The sequence below is a fragment of the Candoia aspera genome, chromosome 2 (assembly GCF_035149785.1).
Source record: "Candoia aspera isolate rCanAsp1 chromosome 2, rCanAsp1.hap2, whole genome shotgun sequence".
NCBI lineage: Eukaryota > Metazoa > Chordata > Lepidosauria > Squamata > Boidae > Candoia > Candoia aspera.
Genome location: NC_086154.1, coordinates 179,768,038 through 179,783,848, shown reverse-complemented (window position 1 = coordinate 179,783,848; position 15,811 = coordinate 179,768,038). Strand labels below are relative to the sequence as shown.

General features: G+C 42.5%; 2 protein-coding genes and 1 long non-coding RNA gene across 3 annotated transcripts in view; 1 reads left to right on the top strand and 2 right to left on the bottom strand.

Moving 5' to 3' along the window:
- RIGI (RNA sensor RIG-I) overlaps nucleotides 1-4,230 on the bottom strand; it is a 54,808-nt gene extending 50,578 nt beyond the window's left edge. Inside the window, exon 1 of the mRNA XM_063294991.1 lies at nucleotides 4,047-4,230. Within this exon, the coding sequence (XP_063151061.1) occupies nucleotides 4,047-4,152 (106 nt within the window). The 5' untranslated portion in view covers nucleotides 4,153-4,230. The remainder of the gene's footprint in view (nucleotides 1-4,046) is intronic.
- A 334-nt stretch (nucleotides 4,231-4,564) lies between these two features.
- Nucleotides 4,565-15,811, top strand: part of LOC134492532 (uncharacterized) — a 349,089-nt gene continuing 337,842 nt past the window's right edge. The window contains exons 1-2 of the long non-coding RNA XR_010067457.1: nucleotides 4,565-4,903; nucleotides 5,470-5,493. This is a non-coding gene — a long non-coding RNA (uncharacterized LOC134492532). The remainder of the gene's footprint in view (nucleotides 4,904-5,469; nucleotides 5,494-15,811) is intronic.
- Nucleotides 9,826-15,457, bottom strand: TOPORS (TOP1 binding arginine/serine rich protein, E3 ubiquitin ligase). Its single transcript, XM_063294990.1, has 2 exons — nucleotides 15,243-15,457; nucleotides 9,826-13,386 (listed from the first exon to the last, which is right to left on the bottom strand). Exons 1-2 carry the CDS (start codon nucleotides 15,312-15,314, stop codon nucleotides 10,435-10,437), a joined length of 3,024 nt encoding a protein of 1,007 aa, XP_063151060.1. The 5' UTR covers nucleotides 15,315-15,457; the 3' UTR covers nucleotides 9,826-10,434.

Below are 15,811 nucleotides of genomic sequence, written 5' to 3'. Positions count from 1 at the left end.
TGGGGGTGATTTTGTCAACTAAGAACAGTATGTTGTTTCAAAATAATTATGCTAAAATTTGGAATGACGTTAAAAATGATTAAGGTGGGAAAAATTACAATTGTCCCTTATGGGGAGAATATCAGACTTTTATATGCACAATGATGGAAAGATTTACAAATACCTATACAGTGGAAGATTGGATTATTAAATTAATGGATTTGGCCCAAATGGCCAAGTTAACAGCATTAATAAGAGAAAATACTGTTTCTGGATTTATCTATACTTGGCAACCACTTTTAGATTACTTGCTTGTGTTAGAAAAAAATGAAATTTTGACTTTGTGTTTCAGTGATTTAGGTTTGTTTTGATAGAAATAATGGTACTAAGGTTTAACTAATGGTAAGAGATTATATTCGTAAATTCATCGATATCTGTATTGGAGAAAGTCGGAAATAACTTTCTGTTTCTATTCTCTGTCTATTTGCACTTTTATAGTTTTTTCTTTTTTCTTTAGTTCTATATTCTAACTTTTTAATATTTTCTATTTTGTATTTTAACTATACTTTGAAAACTAATAAAGATCTTAGAAAAATAAAAAAGAAAATGCTTCTCTGTGTTTGAGTATGTCCACGTGCTTATTGAAAACACATTACAGGTAGTCCTCGCTTACCGACTGCCTCACTCAGTGACCACTGAAAGTCACAACAGTGCTGTCCCTTCGTCACATGATTGCCAATATAGTCAATACGCGTTATTCTGTGCCTGACCTGTTGTTTTTCTTCCCCGCCCCTTGCAGAGCAAAGAGATTGGGGAGGAAGGGATTTCAAGAGAATAAGTAGGCACGCAATGGGGAACACACATTGAAAGCCCAGAGTATTCCCCACTGTGTGCCTGCTTACTCCATTGTAATCCCTTCCTCTCCAATCTCTCTGTTCTGCAAGTTGCGGGGGAGGGGAAAGGAAAAGCAATTTCTGCAGGCAATCTCTCCTGTTTCTGACCCATTTCCCATTTGCGCACCCTCCCACCCCTGGCAGCAGCCACTCCCAGTCTGGCTGTGCTAATGAAGGGCCAGGCCGGGCATGTCTTGTCAGCAGTGGGAGGAAGATGACGGAGGAGGTCAGCTAGGAGCGGCAGGGGCAGTAAGGCACAGGGCGGTGGGGATGGCAGAGTGCATGGCAGCCAAAAGAGCAGAGATGGGGGTGAGACAGGCGGGTTAGGAGGAATTGAAGCACACCCTGTGGTCATAAATGCAGGCGGGCTGCCAAGCACCCAAATTTTGATCATGTGACCATAGGGGTGCTGCAACAACCATTACTTCAAGGACCAGGCATAAGTACCATTTGTTCAGCACCATTGTAACTTCTAACAGTCACTGAATGAATTGTCATTAAGCAAGGACTACTTGTACAATTTTCTGTATCTCTTTGCTGCCGTAAACTGGATATCTGGTGTTTTGCAGTCTGGCTATGTTAGACCTGCAGAAGATTAATATTTGACCAGCACAAGGATCTCTTCACCTAAAAAATCTCCATCACACTCTATTAGGTTTTAAAACAGTTGTTATCAATGGACACAGTTTTTATAGCCAACTACAAAGCACATCTGCATACATGACCAACTGAGTACACTCTATCTTCCATATAGGACTAAACTTTTAATGTGACTCGAATGGCATGGCTGGCTAATGCATCACTCTCCCCAAACCTTTGGAAGGAATTGCTCAAATACATAATCAAATTAACCAGATACAATGATAAATCCATTCTGTGGCCTTGCTGGTTCTAGTATTTTAAGTTTTCATCAACATAATCAATGTGATGGTGTTGTCAAGGTTGACTTTGGGCCAATGCAATCTCTCAGCTAACCTACTTCATAGGGCTGTTGTTATGAGAAAAAATGGAAGAATGCTATGTCCATACAGCCTTGTTTTCCTGGAGAACAGACCGGATAAACTAAACTAAAAATCCTCACGCACAGAATAGGGTGAGCATTCTCAAAGTGAAACTGAGATTCGGTGCAGCTGTGATGGGAGATGGAAGCCAGAATCTATGGGCCCATCTGATGACATCCATGGCATGGGGACGACTGAAACTTGAGAGAAGTAAATGGTAAAGAGGAAGGCAGGCAGGCAGGCTTTGTATCCATCGTTTGATACAAAGAGTATGTCATTAAACACAATTATATTTTTTTAAAAAACCTTTACAGTGAAACCAAACTACTTTTCACTTTTGGTTGTTTCTGAACATTAGTCCCTTGAACCTGTTCATCTGGGTTCTGAATGAATCTGGATTGAATTAAAAAGTGAGTTAACTGTTATGAAAAAAGTATACAGAGAATTAGACTGCAAATATATATATGAAGGAATAGTGAATGGGACAAGACTGAGAACATCATGGTTAGATAGAGATGATGGAACCCTCATGCAAAGTTTAAAGAAAAAAAGGCAATGTATGAAGCAGCATATGGATGTGGTGGAATGGAGGACAGCTTGCAAGAATAGAAAATTATGGAGAGGTATGGTGAATGCTGTTGGTATATAAGCTAGAGTTAGCCATATTTCCTTTTCTGATCTCATGTCTTCAATTTCTTTGGCTTACTATTTCTTACTCCCTTTCAGTGCTTTTCATCAAAACTGTGTACTCGGAAAGGAAAGACCATGTATGAAATGTATCAATCTCTTTCTTTGTTTCAAATAATGAAACCTACTTTGGATTTCCAGCCCGCCATTGCTTATTTTGGACTCCCGCTGCTTATTTTGATTCAAGCAGAAGAGGAAAAATCCTGCAATTTTCGGAGAGGCAGGAAAAAAGAAAGCGGCCAGACAAAAGCGCGCCTTGAGGTTTTAGCGCCCTCTGCTGGCAGGATTCTTGCTCCGCCCCTCAGCTGCTTTCAGCCAATAGTGTCCCGCTCCCCCGGTTATCGAGATATCTCAAAGAGCACGCCGGGAACTCAGCCGCAACGTTTGCAAACTGGATCGCTTGCCTGGGGCACCCCTACTCTTAAGTCATCTCCATGCTGTCAATCAAACCGCTTGCGATGGTGCAACGCTGGGCACCAAGCCCAGGAAACCCAATCGTGAACACCTTGCCAGTGCACAGCAAAGACGCGCCTGCCGACTCGGAAGTACTGAACGCAAACCCGCCCCAAAACGGGTGCAAGAAAGATGGCTAAAGCACAACCTTTCTTATGTCAGAACCCGCTTAGCCTGACTTCTCTCTGCAAGCAGTGAGTAGAACTGGAGGAACAGCCGTGGCGAACTAGCTTGTGCAGATGCCGCTCGGACTTCTTCGTTGAACATTATGCACATTAGCTACACAGAAGCATTTCCTTTCAACGTTTTTCTGTCCAGCCTCTTTTCTGAAAAGTCGTAGCCAATGCACAGCCTCCCGTGGGCTCAAACGAAATAAAGGTTTGTGCCCTCAAATTATGTGGCCTTAATTAGCATCCGAGCATGTATGAGGAAGGCGTATAAAAAAGCAGCGGGGTTCCTTAGAAGTGTGTCTTCAACTGCAGCATTAATTTATTCATCCTTTCTGTAAACATCACTAGAAAGTTCCTGTTTAGTGTAGCATCTCCGTGTAATTGCGGGCAGGTGTTTTAATTCTTAAGTAAACCAATTGACATGCCTGGTCATAAAATAATTTAGCGTCATAGAAAAAAGAGCTCTTTTCAGTAAACTCGCTTTTAATTTGGGCATCTGGTTCCCCATTCCAAAAATAGGAACCGAATACTCTCCAAAACACCTGGAGAACGCCAGATCACACACTCGTTCATTTCTACGTCGATGGCCACAGCTATTCTGGGCTAGATGATACGGAGCCTGTCGCTTAACATATCCCTATTCCCAAGTGTAATCAAAACGCGTCTAGCAAACCACCTCCCCCAATCTGACGCCCTCCCCATGTTGCAGCACAATTCCCATCGGGCCAGCCAGCATGCCCGTGGCCCGAGTAACTGGGCTGGCGGCAGCTGTATATTCCTACAGTTCCGAAAGGGCGTCGGGTTGGGGACATCAAAACAAAACTAACTGTGATTTAAAAAAAACTTGGGCGATTCCTACTTACCATCGGACAGCCAGGCTTTCATGTAGCTCAATATATAAGCAGGATTTAAAGTCTTCACTATATATTCCCTGCAGCGCTGCAAATTCTCTCGGTCCACGTGGGTCATTTTCCTCCTTTCTCCTCACACCTCTCGCTTTGCAATAGGTTTTTTTCCCCCCTTGTGTTCCGTTTTTCTTCCAACTCTGCCAAAACAAAACAAAACAAAACAAAACCTGACTGCAGGCTCGCCTGCTCGCAGTCCCAACACCAAGAGCGGGGGAGCAGCGTAATATATCTTCCTGAGGACGGGCCAGCCCGCCCAATGAAAATCCTGTTTCAGGGCGAATCGTCAGACTCACTCGGTACCTCAGAACCAGCCCACCACGGGAAGGAAACGAAAGCAAAGAAGTTGGCAGAAAGCAGGAAACGCCATTGGAGAAACCAGGGAAACCGAAACTGGCTCGCTGGGCGCCGTTGGAAGAGAGAGGTGGCAGAGCGACGTTGAGTGGGGAAACGAAAGCGGGACGCTCTGCGTTTTCCAATATGGATCGCTCCCCAAATTGGCCCCGAGAGGTTAGGCAGAGGGAGACGCTGGGAGCAGACAGGGAGCCAGCGAGCGCTAATGCGTTCCCGCCCTGCCCTGGGAGCGCTGTCTGGTCTGCACTCGGGAGACTAGGGGTCAGCAATCCACCGCCCTCCAGAAGTTTTGGGCCGCAGCTCCCCAACTCCCGTCAGGCTGGCCCGCGCTCATCGCGATCATCGGCTGTTATTGCGGGTGGGGGTGGGGGTTAATGCCCCCAGCATCTGAAAGCCTAAAGTTGCCTGGCTGAGTTCAATTGCTCCCTACCCTCCCCATCACTGAAAAAGAAGGGGAAAAGGTGGGGGGGGAGCAGCTCTTTTCTTTGGGCACAGAGAAGGGTAGGTGCGTCAATATACTGAGTGGCCCAGAATATCATTCACCACAATTTTTTATTGTCTCTTGAGCTTTATTTGTTTGTTTAAATCTGATTGACTGCCAAATTTTGACAGCCTATTATCTTCATCTCTTGAGGGGTAGCCCTGCGCATTTTCAGCTTAGTAGTTCCTCCTTGGGATTGCCTACCCCTGATCCCAGGAGGGCAGATCAGAAAGCCCTTAAGATACCTCCTGAGGCCAGTGTTAGGAGCGAGATTATTTGAAGGGCCATTTGAATCTCTATCAGATCTGCCCAAGCCTTCATGCTGGTTGAGTAGATCTCTTGGCGGACCCACCAGGAGATAGAACTGAGGTGAAGAATTCCAAAGCAAGACATTTCTGGAGATGGCTCCTTCCCTTTGCAACTCCTTTGTCAAGGAGTGCATGGCTCCACTCCAGAACCAGTAGAGGAGCCATCCAACCATCGCATGGGTTTAGGATACAGCCACTCTTACCAGAAATCAATCTGAATTTGTTTCATCCCATTCAGACCCATCTAGCCTGCAGATCTCAGGTAGGGATCTCTCTAATATCACTTGTTCAGTTCTAGATGGATATGTGTAACTGGGAATCATCAGGGTATAATCAATTATGACTGTTGGAGTATTTTCCTTATATGTTAACAATCAGTTTTAAGGATTGATGAAAGATTGTACGGGCAGTAGTAATGTCATTTTATGAAAGGAAAAGGCCATTATAAATAAATAAGCACATCATGTAGCAAAGCCTATGTAAAGGAAGACATCTTATGTATAGGAAGATGTACAGTACATGTAGGAAAGATAAAATGCCCATTTATATAGACATTGTGGCTAACTATAGATGAGGAAATATCTGTTTTAACAGGATATGAAAGGAAGGAAGGATTGCATGGGAGGAAGATGTTCCTGCTGATAGAGCAGGAACTCTTGATATAAGCTAATGCCTTCCATGCTATCGATAATGATTGGCTAAACCTTTAAACTAAAAACCTGTAAGAAGAGAGACAGAGGAGCTGTCCATCACAGCCACCACCCAATGTTATTTGACAACCTTGGGTAGAATAAATTTATTTTCTTTGACATCCACTGATCATTTGGCATGTTTTATTAGATTCCCAGCTTGGGCATGAATTGCAGGAAAAGACATCTGATCCTTCTGATGGACCATAAGATTATCGCAGTTCCAACTCCAGAGCCTAGCTGAGCCGTATACATTGCAAAAGTCTTAAATACTACTGCATATTCCTTCTCTTTACTGAGAAACTGGATTTTCCCACTTGGCACCGAAAGTCTTCTGGAGAAAAAGAAACATACTATACTTTGTATCCAAACTGAGTGCTCTGGCATAGCCTGAAACAAAACTGTAGGAAGATTTTGCAGATGACAGTATTCCCTGCTCTGTATTGCAAATGGTCAATTCCATATCCATCTCTCCTCCTTCCCCAAAGAACCAGCTATGTCTAAATGTTTTTTTTTTGGGGGGGGGGCTGCTTATGATTACTTAACTCACAGCCTGAACACTGAAGATAGAGCAAACAATATTATACATGAGCATTCAGATGTCACACAATTTCCTGATTTGTATTAAAAACAGTTGCTTAAATATTACCATCAATGGAGGCATATCTGAGAAGTGGATTCCAGAGAAATATAGGCATTGAACTGGCACACCTCTCATTATCCTTTTCTGGTATCAGAGGTCATAGAGAAAGTGCATGGGGCTTTCCAATAGACTTCCTCTTTCAAGATTGGAACTTCCTGTTCTCAGAAGGGGAAACCTTAAATATCCTTTTTTTGTCCCAGGGATCACAACCCATGCTACACTAATCAATATGCGTTCCTTTAAATCAATGTTTCTCAACCTCAGAAACTTTTAAGATGTATTGACTGCAATTCCCAGAATTCCCCAGCCAGGATCTGGGGAACATTTCTTAAAGTTGCTAAGGTTGAGAAACACTGCTTTAAATGATACCAGTGGGACTGACTTCCAAATAACACTTATATTCAGAGTAGTAACCTGGGCTGTTAGATACAATAAGGAATTGCTTGAAGCCAAAACTTATTTACAGAATACACATGAAAACAGATGTTTGCTTTTGTTCAGCAAGGGGGCAAACCTAAAGATATCAATGAATTGAATGGATTTCTACTTATTTATTTATTTCTATTCCTACATCTGCCCACCGCATATAACTCAGGTGGGGGGGCTTAACAAAGGTTAAAAACAATAATATGAACCAATTAAAACAAAAATACAAACTGTCATGTTGTGGAAAGGGGAACCACAATGATTAAAACGTTCAAACTCAGTAGTTGGTTTATAAAACATCCTAGCCCAGTGCCTGTGAAAAGAGCCAGCTCTTCAAGACTCCCTTAAAGATAAGCAGGTTGGGACTACGTTGACATGGGGGGGGAAGGAAATGGTGGTGTGAAAACAGAATTAATGATGATCCATTGCCTAATTATAATCATTTAATCTGAATATGCAGAATTAATCAGTTCCTAGGCTTATCATGTATGCCAATCTGCCTGACTACAGTGAACAGTTGCTTCCATGTTTTCCATAACCAGCGACTAGCTTCCATATTTATAAACACAATTAAACTCCTGATGTTGAACAATTAAGATGAAAACCTGAGAAGATCGTTTTAAAATTCCTTATTTGAATATTTTTGCTAGCCTAATTCAGCAATTGCCCAAAATTTTCATTTTCAACAATGATTAAATCATCATTAAAGCTTTTGAAGACTGCCACATAAGCTAGGGATCCAACATAGCATCATAGCGTCCATGGGAAACCATGTTCCCTTCAGGTGGCCTCTAGCATTAAAGAAACATAATGGCACTAAGCCATTTTCATTCAGCTATATAAAGTAAACAAATAATATACACAGGGACACCCAAATATTGGTCAAGGTACAATAGAAAAACTTGTAATTAAGGGGAAAACTAAAGACTCTAGGAATACTTGACATAAATACTGTATATTAATTTCTCATCCACATCTAAAGTTTAGCTCAAACTAGCCATATGAAATGCTGATAAACTGAAATTTTCTTCTCTATTCAAAAGTCTGTCAGTGGATCAGGTGTTAAGGATGAGGTCCCAGGTGTCCTACCAGTCAGGAATCACGCTGAGACGAGGAGTAGGTCTCTAGTGTTTATTGCTGCTACATAAGACAGAATCCTAACAAACTGAAGAAGCGTGGGAAAACCCAGACAGATAAACCCCAAAAGTTAAGGCGGGTCTGATCTGTGTCTCTTTGAATGGCTGCTTAACTCCTCAGTACTACGCATGCGTTTTCCCCCCTGGATAGAGGCCCCCTCCTGCTCGCCATCAGTACTCATGACACCAGGAGACTTACTTTAAGACAGATGTGTACACAGGACTGAGATGCACACTTTGTATTTTAAGGCTCAAGAATTAAATACATATTCACAAAGAAAAGCAGTTTACTGCTAAAGAATTCGTTTTAAATGAGATAACCTGAATTTTATATAGCTTTTTCAAACTGATGCAGTGCAGTATACAATGTACCATTAATGCCACAGTGGTATCTAAAAGGCTACTCAATCATCTGCTTGTGTTACTTACAAGGAATCCCCAATTAAACATTTCAGAACCACCTGTTTCGGGATCCCCCCCCCCCCATAAATTGTCACATCTACTCTGAGCAACTTGGCAATCCATTCATATCTCAAAAGAGTATTTATTTCTGGTTTCATACTGCTGTGGAATGATTATGCTGTAGACTCTGAGCGTAATTTTCTTGTCAAAGTCTTGGGTATGTAACACTTCTTCCTTTCCACCCTAACAGCATCACTGTTGTTGCTTTGTTATTTTAATTGCCTCTGGCTGGGTTGTTGAGCTCCAACTTTCCAATATTACAAAGTTTATGAATGCTTGTCACCTGCTTTTTCTTTCTATGAGGTTTCTATGAATTGTTACTAATATAGGCATTACATATTTGTTATAGAACATTACTTTGAAATGAACTTTCTTTAAATAGTTGCATGTATATCAAAGCTGTTGATAAAAGTTACATAATTCGTGTTGATTAATGTGTAGGGTATTTTGTGGACTATTGCTGTTAATGCAGCTGAAATGGACAAAACTGAGACCCATTGTTTCCGGTGACAAGCTGTTATCAGATATTGGCAATCCATTGACAGATAACTGATACTTGGGTTCAGCTTTTCTGGTATTCACTTCTCTGGCATTTCTGCTGGTATGCTACAGTATGTATTAACATATCCATACTCTTGGATTGCACTGAAGCGTACATACAGTATTAGTGAAGTTTGTGAACCCATTTGATGCTAAACTGATAGGTAATATACTCAGTCCTACCCAGATGAGAATTTCACTGATGTCTATTTTGACACTTTTTGAAAATATAATTCCTGCCAATGTCTCTCCCTGAATGTTGGGTACAGTACTGTACAGCCTGGGTACAGTACAAAGAAATATATGAGAAGCTTCCATTTGAATCATTTTATTTATACAAGTCAGGGATTTCTAGATTGCTGCTATAAAGAGCAATGATTGATCATGAACCTCAGATTTCAGGAATTATACAAGAATTATGTTATTCTTCCCATTAAAAATATGGTTTTAAATTTGGAAGAAGGGTTGTTTATTTCCAATGAAAGATTTCTGTTATAAAGTTCTAAGGTTCTATTTGAACTATGATTTAAAAGTAAACAGAATATTTATTTCTTGATTACTCTAACCACACATTACTTTTAATGGGTGAGGGGGGAAGAGTACCAGTTCATCTATCATCATTTCAGGTTATGCTACCACAGCGTTTGAGAGTTCCTGTCTTAAACATTGTGCAAGGAGAACAAAGTGAGAAAAAAATGTAAAGATTTCAAGAAAGTTTTTATTCTGAGTCTGTGAAAGACTTACTTAAATGGCAGTCCGCATTAACATTAAATATAAAGCAGAACACAGAGCATTAAAAAAAGTACATTCCGGAGGTGAAGGTGTGAAACAAACAAAACAGGAGGGAGAGGAAGCAGGGACAGAGATTAAATTGTTTCTGAATTCAAATGTAAAATCATTGGCACCAGAGGAGGAAAAAAGTTCCTACTCAGAGCAACTCGAAAGATACAAATCAAGGATATGACAAAATTAAACCTGAATCATTTCTTTTACTTTTCACAAATTAAAAAGCAAGCATCAAAATTCTGTATTTTTTTAAAAAAAAAAACTCTGACAATCTATATTACAAAAAGAAAACTCAATACATTTTTGTGACACAGGAAACATTTAGCAGACACTTTGAAGAAAAGGGGACATCAGAAATCAGCAATTGATTCTTGAGCTTCCTAAAATTTAAAAATTCAACACTTTTTACACTAAAGTAATTTTGTGACATTTTTGCACCAGAACAACAAGATACTTTGTTGCCTTTTGGAAAAGTCTCCTTGGCAGGGAAAAATCTATTTCTTAAAAAAAAGTTTTAAAAGTTACACATTCTGCTCTGGTGAATGTAGCTGATGTGAATTCTCACGAATTATTTTTGACAGACCTAACAACAAAGATGTTCTGGCAGTTCGCAACTGGCTGAAAGGTTCAGTTTCTATGATGCGAGTTTGACTTTCTGCGACAAATGCAGTGCTGCTGACAGTCACAGTAGCTGTGTCCCTGCTGACAGTTCCTTGCATCTGGAAAGCTGTGTTTGGAGTCTCACTTGCACCTTTCTCCCTGGAAGGAACGCCGCCCTCTTTGTCTAGACTTTCTGCTCCACCACCAGGTCTCTCGTAACTACAGTCTCTAGCCTCCAAGGATGATGGAGGAGCCTCCATCATTCTGTCATTCTGCTGAATTGTACGAGTCCAGGAAATGCTACTATCAGAGTCTGTATTCTCTTGGATTTCACTGTCTCTATCACTATCACTGTCAATTGTAATTACAACAGGAGAAGATAATGGAGAGGAACTGGCAGGATTTTTATGAGGTTTCTTAATTCTTTTCTGTTTCTTTTTATGACACCTTATTACATCAGTAATTTTCCTTTCATAAATAATCTCAATGCTTGGGCTTCTTGACCGTTTTTTCCTCTTTTCTTGTGGAGTCTCAGCTTGAGCTTGCATGTCTGCAAAGCTAGCTGCCTTTTGGTAAACGGCCGGGTACCCTGGCGAAGATTTCTCCAGAGTGCTACTTTCTTTTGTGGGAGAGGTTTCCCCGCCTCCTCTCTGAGCACTCTCCAAGTGGCGTGTTTTGTATTTCCTTTTCCCGCTCGGCTTTTCAGAACGCCCTCTATCAGGACCCCTGGGGGGAGTTCTCGATCTGCTGCTGGATCGGCTTCTTGATCTCCGTCTTTCATAATAGTAATACCTACTTTCTGTATGACCTCTGGGATATCGGCTATTTGTTCGTTCAGAAAAGGACTGCATTCTGTAATCTGGGCTGGCAGACTGCCGGGAATACTCTGCTCTGACCTGAGTCCGCCTCCTATGTGAAGATTCGTAGCCATCTCTGATTGTATTTCGACTGTAGAAGGTATATTCCCATCTATATTTGCTTTGGTAACTGTCTCTCAAGTAATAATCGCTACCTTTGCTCTTGGAAGGTCTGCTGTACTCTCTACTTCGAGATCGTGACCTGCTTAGATCTCTAGATTCAACGCTCTCACTACTCAGAGAAAGAGTCTGGCTCTTTCGGGATGGACTCTTGTCTCTGGTTCTTGACCTCTTCTTATCTTTTTTGTGCTTATGTCTGCTGCAGCCTCTTTTCCTTTTCCCTTTTTCCATGCTACGATGCTTCCGCTTGCTTTTCAAACTATGGCGCTCCCTATGAGAACGCTGCACATACGATTCAGATCTCCTCCGTTTGGATAAACTGTAGTCGGAACAGTCTTCTTTTGAAGGAGAGCTTTGTAACCAGGACGCTTCTCTTAATTTATCTTTGTCTTTTTCACTCCTCTTGGGTTTTCTTTTTCTACTGGAGAGAGATACATTGTTCTTATTACTGGCACTACCATCTCTAGACCCAACAGAGAATGGTGATGCATACCCACTGGCATCAGTATCACTAAAGCTGTGGTATTGGATAGGCTGCACTGTCTGCACACGGTCATTTTTCCCATCATCAACGGAATCCTCAGAGTCTGACGACAGCTCAACAAGCTCAGGTGTTCTCTCAGCTAATGGCTTCACATAGCCAACAATAACACAGTTGTCAGAAGAATCACAGCTGTCACCATTCATCTCTACACTTGCTGGTAATGGTGTCTGCAACCCAGTTATGCTTGCAGAAGGCTCTTCATCAGAGCTTTCAGAGGTGTCTAAAGCAGTAGATATGGCAGCATGAATTTGCTCTGAGCTGGAATAAGATGGGCCAGGTGTTTCATCATCCCAGGGTGCCTGACCTATACCATTTCTGAAAGCATTACATTCTAGTGCTTGGCTATCAGTCTCATCAGGAGAGATTGTGATAATAGAGGACTCAGAGCGGCTTCCTTCTTCATACGACGGAGCAGGACAATCATAATTTGCATGCTGGTCATACGCTTCTATGTTAAAAGGACATCTGGCAAAGTTGATAAACTCATGTAGGAAGTGCTCTGTGCGATGGAGTAGGAAAGGTTTTAAATCATCAGCAAATGCCTGGCTCTCTAGATCATACCTGGTTACGTTGCTCATTATTATATGTTGCACAATATTAACTAGAGATCCATGAGCACCAAACAGGACTGTGAGTTCACGTTTTAACCACGGAACCAGTCTATGAAGGCAGGCAGGATTCCTGCGGAAAAATTCAGCTGATATGTCCCTGTAACGCCCTCCATCTTCGATGTTCCTCACACGCATACCAGAGCGATACAGAGCTCTTCGAAAGATAATGATCTCTTGCTCTTGAATTTGTCGCATAGATCTGCCCTCCAAACTAGCTTGTCGCCTTGATGCAAGCCGTCTGATCATCTGATACATTTCTGCATCTCTCTGCCTTGTTGTCTGAGTTGACAACCCTTCAAACAAGATCCCACTATCTGGAGGAGACACTGTCCTTCGAGAGGAGGAACTCCTTCGGGGATTAACAGATGCACGACGTTCCCTTGTTAACGTAGTCCGGTAACGGAATCGCCTCCCATTAGGGTTAGCAAAAGATTCTGCTTCTGAAGGCCTAACAGTATACACCTTAAAGTCATCTTCAGATCTCATGCTGTGCACAATGGAGTGAAAGGGCTGTTTACAGAGTGGGCATTCTGCTTTGTTTTTGGACCACTCCAGCACACACCGGAAGCAGAATCTGTGCCAACAGCGATCCAAGTAGGCCACATTTTCAAACTTGTCCAGGCAGATTGGACATTTAGAATCTGGAGATGCTTCTGCTGGCATTGTCTGATGCGATCTGTTTGTGCCAGATTTTGGTGAACAGTTATCTGTTGTGAACTCATCTGTTACAGATGGCAAGTTCTGAAAATTAAAAAAAAAGCAATAATCAGTGTATACTTGGCATGAGTACTGTGTTTGTTTGAACTGAAAATTACAATGTAAAAATATCACCAATTTATCAGATTAAATTAGTGTGTTTCCTGCAAGGCTAAGCTATTTATTTCCTCATTCAGGGACATATCCTCCACTCTTATAATATCAAACAGTGAGAAATGAGATATTTTCAAGCTGCAGAGAGATAAATATGCAAGACTATTAAGGCCAAAACCTTAATCATACTTCCTCAGCATTTTTAGGTCTGAGATACAAGTGATTTAATATAAGGATAACACAAAGCCTAATGCTTGAATCAGATGCAAATCCATCTCCCAAATCATGTAGATCATGTAGTAGAGAACATCAAGAAATCTGACATGCAGGGATATGTATAATACAGCTGTATTTAAGGAAAAAGGACCAGGAAACTCTGCACCAAATATACAGTGCAATATTTTAATTTTAGCTTTCTCCCAACTGCTGGGTAACAAATACAGCAACTTGGCTTCTATCAAAACTTTCCCTGGAACAGGAATTGTCTAGAAAAACAATCCAAGCATTAACAAGTCTGCATCCCTTAATAAACAGAGTATCTACCTACTATTATGGGGGGGGGGGGCTTCAGACAGTGACTTATGTTCTAGTCACCTTGTGGCTTGACAACTGAAACACACTCTACATGGTGCTGCCTCTGAAGACCACCCAGAAGTTTCAATTGGTCCAGAATGCGGTGGCACGAGCAGTAGTAGGCATGTCTCGGCATACTCATGTAACACCTCTGCTTTGCCAGCTGCACTGGTTGCTGGTTTACTTGCAGGTGCAATTTGAGTTGTGGTTATTACCCATAAAGCCCTACATGGTACAAAGCCTGGTTACTTGAGGGACTGCCTCTCTCCCATAGCATCTGCCCAGCCAGTTCAATCCTGCAGGGTTGGTGAGCTCCGGGTTCCTTCAGTTAAACAATGTCATCTGTGAGAACCCCAGAAGTGCACCTTCTCTGTAGCAGCGCCTACCCTCTGGAACGAGATACCCCCCTCCCGAGGTCCAGATGGCCCCCACTCTGCTGTTTAAAAGTGTGAAGACCTGGCTCTTCAGCCAGGCCTTTGGCAAGTGAGAGTGAGACTCCTTGCTTCATCATGCTTGCCACCTTTTATCTTTACTTTTTATTTTTTATTGACTTTACTGCAATTTGTTTGATCATTGTGAGCTGCCCAAAGTCTTTGCACTTTGGGCAGTACACAAGTTCAGTAAATTATTATTAAACAAACAATTCTACAATTGTACCACTGCCCCAAGGGAAAAAAGACAACAATTATTTCACAGTTACTACAATTTGAATGTAGAAACTACAGAAACGTTTACGAGTGTCAATTTCATCAACACTGAGAAATCTGGGAAAAGATACAGCCACTTAATCTCTCATCATTTAATCGCCTAGAAAGAACATATCAAATACTAACAGCCCTTCTCGAATCGCAGTCGCTCAGCGGACTGTTAGGAAGTTCTCTGAACATCTCTCCCTGAGCCGGACCTTGACTCAACGGTTCCCCAAAGCGCCTCTTCTTCGCCAGGACAAGTCTATCTGAAGGGGGCCGGCCGACCCCTGGGGAGTCCTCCGGCAGCCAATAAGCGGCCGCAAACACCAAGGGGACCCCGAGTTCGATGATCCGAGGGAGGGAGCGCCGCCCACCGACTGCTCAGTGGGGAGGGGAGGAGGACAGAGACACCTGGACAAAAAAGCCCTCACGACTCTCCCCTACTTAAAAAAAAAAGGGGGGGAGTGCCCGGATGATCCACAGCTTTGCCGAGCGCTCTGCCCCCCAAAGAACCCACCTACTCACCGGTTTAGGCCGTTGGCGTCGGCGGCCGTTGGCACCGGCGGCTCGGCCACGTAGCTCTCGGGGGTCGCACATGGACGGCGGCACAACCGAAGAACAGCCGAAGACGGTGGCGGCTGCTTTGGCTGCTGCCCTATCCTTCCCAAACCGGATACACAACCCAAATGGCAGGGAAGGGGAGGAGTCGTTTTCCGGGTTATCAGGAAAGTGGGAAGAGGAGGGTAATTTTAAAAAAAGCAAACGCCAGCGTGGTTGCCTTCACTGCCGCTTTTCTCAACGGCAGCACAAAGAATGTTCGCTTGGTGACGTCACGTTCTCTTATTTTGACGGCAGTTAAACGAAAACGGAGAGATACGTCCACGCTTCCTTTGCTGGGCTAAAGTTTGTACGGCTCCCAGCTTAAGACTTCAACTCCCATAAGCCACAGCGAGCACGACCGTAGCACCAAAGCATCTTGGGAGTTGTAGTTCAAAAGACCTGGAGGTCACCAATTTTGATTACTGCTATTGAAATATTTCGGCGATGAATAGGCAGGTCCGCTTTCCTCGCACTCAGAAGGGGAGAAAGCAACG

Excerpts from the sequence above, each read along its gene's own strand:
- TOPORS (XM_063294990.1), bottom strand. The coding sequence starts at position 15,314 with ATGTGCGACCCCCGAGAGCTACGTGGCCGAGCCGCCGGTGCCAACGGC. Across the intron at positions 13,387-15,242 it reads GACGCCAACGGCCTAAACCG|AACTTGCCATCTGTAACAGA; the intron begins GTGAGTAGGTGG and ends TTTAATTTTCAG.